This window comes from Hippocampus comes, unplaced genomic scaffold, assembly GCF_001891065.2.
Source record: "Hippocampus comes isolate QL1 unplaced genomic scaffold, H_comes_QL1_v1.1 scaffold49, whole genome shotgun sequence".
Lineage (NCBI taxonomy): Eukaryota > Metazoa > Chordata > Actinopteri > Syngnathiformes > Syngnathidae > Hippocampus > Hippocampus comes.
The window spans coordinates 59,445-66,101 of NW_017804830.1; the positions used below are offsets into that span (position 1 = coordinate 59,445).

General features: G+C 65.1%; 1 protein-coding gene across 1 annotated transcript in view; it reads left to right on the forward strand.

Moving 5' to 3' along the window:
* The first annotated feature begins 69 nt into the window (after positions 1-69).
* LOC109514491 (diacylglycerol kinase delta-like) overlaps positions 70-6,657 on the forward strand; it is a 7,540-nt gene continuing 952 nt past the window's right edge. Inside the window, 22 exon segments of the mRNA XM_019867617.1 lie at positions 70-195; positions 276-378; positions 817-979; positions 1,038-1,146; positions 1,222-1,361; positions 1,439-1,529; positions 1,907-2,001; positions 2,084-2,183; positions 2,253-2,349; positions 2,352-2,423; positions 2,866-3,003; positions 3,075-3,203; positions 3,269-3,368; positions 4,337-4,447; positions 4,511-4,607; positions 4,693-4,800; positions 4,875-4,988; positions 5,262-5,396; positions 5,472-5,650; positions 5,744-5,855; positions 6,435-6,527; positions 6,606-6,655. Of these exon segments, the coding sequence (XP_019723176.1) occupies positions 76-195; positions 276-378; positions 817-979; positions 1,038-1,146; positions 1,222-1,361; positions 1,439-1,529; positions 1,907-2,001; positions 2,084-2,183; positions 2,253-2,349; positions 2,352-2,423; positions 2,866-3,003; positions 3,075-3,203; positions 3,269-3,368; positions 4,337-4,447; positions 4,511-4,607; positions 4,693-4,800; positions 4,875-4,988; positions 5,262-5,396; positions 5,472-5,650; positions 5,744-5,855; positions 6,435-6,527; positions 6,606-6,655 (2,456 nt within the window). The 5' untranslated portion in view covers positions 70-75.

Below are 6,657 nucleotides of genomic sequence, written 5' to 3' on the forward strand. Positions count from 1 at the left end.
GCGACGCGCGAGGCGACGCCCGCGCGCCGTCCTCCCGCGTGACCGAGCCCCCCGCCGTGCGCCCGGCAGGTGTGGATGCCCCACCAGTGGCTGGAGGGCAACCTGCCCGTGTCGGCCAAGTGCGGCGCCTGCGACAAGACCTGCGGCAGCGTCTTGCGGCTGCAGGACTGGCGATGCCTGTGGTGCAAGGCCATGGTGAGTGACGAGGCGGCGCGCCGGCCGCCCGGGTCGCCCTCGGCGCGACTGACGCGGCGCCGGCCGGCCCTCTCGTTCAGGTGCACTCGGGCTGCCGGGAGCACCTGTCCGTCAAGTGTCCGCTGGGCCAGTGCAAAGTGTCCGTCATCCCGCCCACGGCCCTCAACAGCATCGACTCCGACGGTGAGAGCCGCCGCAGCGCAGGGCTCCTTGTTGATTTGCCGGTCGCCGGACGCGTCCGTCTGCCCGATGAGCTTTCTCCATTTTCCCAAACGTTGCCTTTTCGGTTGTTTTTTCCCTGCAAACGTCCGTTTGGCGTCCTCCTCCTCCTCCTCACGGGCGCGCCATCATCTCTGGAGGTCAAGTTGTGGCGTCGAGCTCCGGCTTCCGTCTGGCAAAGTCGCACTCGGCCGTTCGCAAGTGGGATTCTTCTTTTTGACGCGCAAATGAAGCCAAGCGGGCTCCCGTCCATATTTGAATTCGTTTCGTCCGCGACGGCCGTCGGGGCTCCTTTGAAAAACGGCTCGATCAAATTGGCGCGCCGGGAGCGGCTCGGGCCCGAAGCTCAGCCGAAGGTCCGCGGCCGCGTCCGACCGTGTGGTCCCCCCCGGCCCCCCGCAGGCTTCTGGAAAGCGTCGTGTCCTCCGTCCTGCACCAGTCCGCTCCTGGTCTTCGTCAACTCCAAGAGCGGAGACAACCAGGGCGTCAAGTTCCTGCGGCGCTTCAAGCAGCTGCTCAACCCGGCGCAGGTTTTCGACCTGATGAACGGCGGACCGCACTTGGGGTGAGGCGCCCGGCGGCCGGGCCCGGCGAACCCGGCTGAGGCCGCTTCTTCTCGCCAGGTTGCGTCTCTTCCAGAAGTTCGACACCTTCCGGATCCTGGTGTGCGGGGGCGACGGCAGCGTGGGTTGGGTTCTGTCCGAGATCGACGCGCTCACGCTGCACAAACAGGTGAGGCCGCTCGTCGGGCGTGTCCTCGGCGTGCGCACGCGCCCGCTCACGCCGCCGTCCGCGTGGCTGGCCCAGTGCCAGCTGGGGGTCCTGCCCCTGGGAACCGGCAACGACCTGGCCCGCGTTTTGGGCTGGGGGTCCGCCTGCGACGACGACGCCCAGCTACCTCAGATCCTGGAGAAACTGGAGCGGGCCAGCACCAAGATGCTGGACAGGTGACGGGCGGGGCGCGGCCGTCCGGGACCCGGGAGCGGCTCCGGCGTCGCTGACGTCCTCCCCGTCGCCGTTGCAGGTGGAGCGTCATGGTGTACGAGAGCAAGTTCCCACGGCGGCGCTCCGGCGCGGCCGAGGACTGCGCCGAAGACTGCGCCGAGGACTCGGAGGTGACGCCTTGCCGCCGCCGCCGCCTTTGCCGCATGTTCGGCCGCCCGCGCGCATTTTTGCGAGCGACGAGACGAGAGGCGCTTCCGACGGCCCCGCAAGGGAAACAAAAAAAAACCCTTTTCAAAGTGGAAGCGAGCTCTCCACATCCGAGCCATCGCTGGCCAAAAAGGCCGTTTCGCATGTGCGGCCGAGGACGCCTCCCCGGGCGACGCCGCCTCTTCCCTCCGAGAAAGTCGTTGCGGGAGCGAGTCGTCCTCGGGTCGTCGGGCGGCGACGTCGGCGAATGGCCTCGTTTGGCGCGAGCGAGGCGGACTCCCGCCGCGACGGCTCGGAAAGGGGCCCGAGCGAACGCCTCCCATGTGCGGGGTGTGTCCAGGTGCAGCAGATCCTGACTTACGAGGACTCGGTCGCCGTTCACCTTTCCAAGATTCTGACGTCGGACCAGCACGCCGTGGTCATTTCCTCCGCCAGGTAGGCGGGCTTGCTCTTTCTTCCCTTTGTGCTGCGGGGGGGGGGGGGGCCGGTTTTGACGGGTTGCGCCTGCCCCGCCCAGAGTTCTGTGCGAGACGGTGAAGGACTTTGTGGCGCGGGTGGGGAAGGCCTACGAGAAGAACGCGGAGCCTTCGCGGGAGTCCGACGTCATGGCCAAGAAGGTAGAGGAGTCGGCCGCTTCCGGCGGGGCGGCGCCGACGCGCTGTTGACGTTGCGACGCCCGCCCGCAGTGCGGCCTGCTGAAGGAAAAGCTGGACCTGCTCCTGCGGACGCTGACCCAGGAGTCGGAGGCGTCCCGCCGGGCCGAGGACGGGGGCCCCCCGGCCTCGAAAAGCAGCTCATGCTTCGAGCCAACAGTTTGAAGAAGGTCATCCGGCAGATCATCGAACACGCCGAGAAAGGTCAGCCCCCCTTCGCCCGAGCGACGGAATCGTCGAGCTCGCGGACGGCGGCGGCCCCGAGCTTTTTCCGGTATTCCTTCGCGGGCTTCTCTGAATGGCGGCCCGCCGTGCTTGCGGCGCTCCCGCTTGAAGTCGAGCGCAAGAGTTGGCCGTCCGACGAAAGAAACGTCGAGCTTGGTGATGGAAGCGGCAAAAAGGCGCAGGCGCCACGTGCACGCGTATGCGGCCATGTGACACCCGTCACCGCGCTCCGCTAACAGAAGCCAAGCTAATGCATGCAAACAACAGGACATGTGTCGCCACTGCAGCTGAGTCGGTGCGAAAAAGCCCTCCAAGATTCCAAAGCGGGCCCTAATTGTCCCCCCCCCCCGAATGTGTCATGGCCGCAGCCTCCCCTTCTTCCGGTCGCCTCCTTTGAAAAGGAAACGCTCTTCTTTTGCAGCCGTGGACGAGCAGAACGCGCAGACGGCGTCCATGTTCTCTGCGGGGGGGGCCCAGGCGGACGCCGAGGGCCGGGACGGCGACGAGGACGACGACGAGACGGCGGCGGACGGCGGCAAACGGCGGGCGGCCGGCCGAGGTGCGTCTTTCGCCCCTTCCGAAATCCTTGGCCGCTCTCGGGATCGGTGACATCCGCGCGTGCGTGCGCAGCCGGCAAGACGCCCTGCGAGAGGCTGATGAGTAAAGGCGGCCTGTCGCCGGGCGGCTCCGTATCGCTTCCGGGCCACGCGGCGAGTCGGGACAGCGTGCCCGCGCTCAACAGCAAGATCCTTTACCCTGGTAGGATGCTCTGCTCTACCCCCTCCGCCCCCCCCCCTCTTGATTTCTTCGCCGTGCGCGTGCAGGTCTGCGGGCAAGCGTGTCGTCGTCCCTGTCTCACGGTTCCATCATCGGTCGGCTGCTGCTCAACGCCGAGTCGCTGACGTCGTGCGACCCCGACAACATGTAAGACGCCTTCGCGTGCGCCGCAATCGCAACGGCGGGGCGCAAACGGGTTGGAAAGAAAACTCCGTTCCGGGTGCGAGCGGCCCCAATTTTTCCAGATCCCTCATAAGGCTCCGGCGGCTTCGGGACGATGCCGGCGGAGGTCGACGCTAAAACTCAACGGGCGACAAACCCGGGCGGCCGCCGCCCGTCCGACTTTTGACCCCCTCCTCATTAAAAAGAGGGCTGGCCCTCCAAGCGCCTCCAAAATCAATCAATCAAGTGTATTTCTCGAGCACTTTCAAACAGCCGCCGCCGCATACAAAGTGCTGGGCACGGAGCAGCTAACAGAGACAACAGCAAAGCAACAAATGGGGAACAAAGACGGCAGAAAGCAGCCAACAGCAAAACCAAGAACAAATCCGAGTCATGCCGAGTCAAACGCCAAAGAACACAAGCGAGTTTTGAGGCGGCTTTGAATACGGGAGGGAGCCCGGCAAAAGCGCACAAAGGCTCGGCCGTTCGCGTTGGCGCGCCGCGAGACAAAAGATGGCGTCGAGTCGCGATGCCAAAAGCGGCACCGCAAACGTACGGCAATCGAGTTGAACGACCGTCGGGGCTTGTTTGCGACGAAAGACAAAACGTCAGCGAGAGCCACCGCTAGAGGGAGCCCGCTCGGTCCGGGCGTGACCGAGCGCGAGTGGCACCGTCGCCGTTTTTGCGCTGCCCCCGGCGGCCGGCCGCCACACGAACACGACAGCCGCCGTCTTTGATGGGGACGTCGCCTCCTCCGGAACGTTAACAAATCCCGCAGCGGCCTATTTTTCGGGACAACACTTTTGGAGGGGCCGCTGGAACGGACAAAAGGGCACCCCCCTTCGTTTCCGTGGCAAAGACGATCCGAGTTCGGAGCGAGGTCACGGAAGGGTTCGGGGCTCGCAACTCACGGCGCCGCCGCGCTCTCTCTCGCTCTCTCTGCGTGCGTGCAGGGAGCGCTACACCGAGAAGTGCGTGATGAACAATTACTTCGGCATCGGTCTGGACGCCAAAATTTCTCTGGACTTCAACAACAAGAGAGACGAGCATCCCGAGAAGTGCAGGTGAGAAACGACGGCGGGCGGGCGGGTCGGCGACGGCGTGTGACGCGTGCCACGCCCGCGCAGGAGTCGCACCAAGAACATGATGTGGTACGGCGTTCTGGGAACCAAAGAGCTGCTGCACAGAACCTACAAGAACCTGGAGCAGCGAGTTCTGCTGGAGGTGAGAGCCGACCGGCGCGGCCGCGGGCTCCCCGCGCGCGCGCAACGCCCCCGTTCCTCCCGCCGTCCTCTCCGCATGTGCGCAGTGCGACGGGCGCGCCATCCCCCTCCCCAGCCTGCAGGGCATCGCCGTGTTGAACATTCCCAGTTACGCCGGAGGGACCAACTTCTGGGGCGGAACCAAAGAAGACGACGTGAGGCGGCGGCGAACCCGTCCGTCCCCTCCCTCCCGCCCGTCGGTCGCTCACCTCCGCGTGCGTGTTCCCAGACCTTCGCCGCTCCGTCGTTCGACGACAAGATTCTGGAGGTGGTGGCCGTGTTCGGGAGCATGCAGATGGCCGTCTCCAGGGTCATCAAGCTGCAACACCACCGCATCGCGCAGGTAGGCGCCCGTTTTCTCGCGTTACGTTGGCGAGCGATCATCCGTCCGAGCTGCGGACGTCAGCCGTCGCGCGCTCGTCTCTCTCTCTCGGCGCACGAGATTCCCGCTCATTCCTCGGTCGGCACCCCAGATGAATCGACAAAGCGTTGCCGCTTCCCTCGCGGTCTCAAGCGTGCCGGCGAGTTTGAAGCGCGCGTTGACAGACTCAGGAAGTCCAACCGCGGGCTCAACTCTCTCCGTCTCTCTCTCTGGGCTCGGCTCGGGTCGCGTCAGTGCCGCACGGTGAAGATCGCCATCCTGGGGGACGAGGGCGTCCCGGTGCAGGTGGACGGCGAGGCCTGGATCCAGCCTCCGGGCTGCATCAAGATCCTCCACAAGAACCGCAGCCAGACGCTGACCAGGGACCGCGTGAGTGGCCGCCCGCCCGGTCGCGTCGCCGGCTCGTAGGCGCGCGCGGCGGTGGATGAGCCTTCTGTGCCGCAGGCGTTCGAGAGCGCGCTCAAGTCGTGGGAGGACAAACAAAGGTGCGGCGACTTTCCCCGGGACCCGGCCGGTCCGCTGGCGCTGGCCGCCCCCCTCGGCAGCCCTCCCGACGTCCTCTCGGAGGAAGAGGCGGCGCTCGTACGGGACTTGGCGCGGGCGGCCCGAATGCTCATCGGCAGGCGAGCGACCGCCCGCTGTCCTTCGGCACGTGCTCGTTTGTCCCTCGCCTGTCGCGCTGACTGAAGTTCTTCTTTTTCAATTTTGTGCGTCAGCATCTGTCAGCTGGCGCAGAGTCACCGCAGTCTGGAACAAGAACTGGCTCACGCCGTCAACGCCAGCTCCAAGTCCATGGAGCGCGTCTACGCGCAGTCCGGCGCCGTCGGGGTACGAAAGAACGCTCGCTCAAACTCGCGCAAAGCAGATGTTGTGGGGGAGGGGAAAAAACAAAACCCGTGGTGAGTTTTCTGCCAAGTGAAGGCCTCCGAAACGATAAGCAGGTCTTTGACGAAAGCAAGTTCCACGCACGGCTTCAAAATCAGTCTCACTTTTCTTGGCCAACGGCGGGTTCGCCGCGACGACGGCCCAAAAATTGAAAAAAATGACCGTCGTCGTCTCATCGAGTCGGAACGCCGTTTTGAGCGAAGATGAGGTCCATGCGGTCCGCTTCCTTTTTCACTAACCGGCTCAATTGAGGTCTTTTTATGGATTTTTTTTCAATCGGGAAAACGTCGTCTTTTACCACGCCAAATTTGATGCGCCGCCGCTTTGAAGTCAACCGGATGCAATCTGGCGGGCGAGGGCACCAAGGTACACGCGGCCCCCGTCGATCCGAGCTCCGGTCCCGTTCGTTTCGGCAAACGGCTTCCCGAGTCTCGCGGCCCTCCGACTTCAATCGCCGGCCGGTCGAAACGGGCCGAATGGCGCGTAAAAGCCCCGCGCGGCGGGCGTCCTTTTTGCGTTCAGGCGGCGAGCTGCGCCGCCGTGGTGGCCATGGTGAAGGACGTGAAAGCGTTGCTCAGCGAGACGGAGCTGCTCCTGGCGGGGAAGATGGCCATGGTAAGGCGACGGCTCACCTTCGCGCCGAGTCCGAGTCCGAGTCTCGCCGTCGACCGAGCGTGTGCGCGCGTTGGGCAGGTGCTGGACGCGGCCCAGCAGGAGCAGTTGAACGGCGCCCTGACCTGCGCGC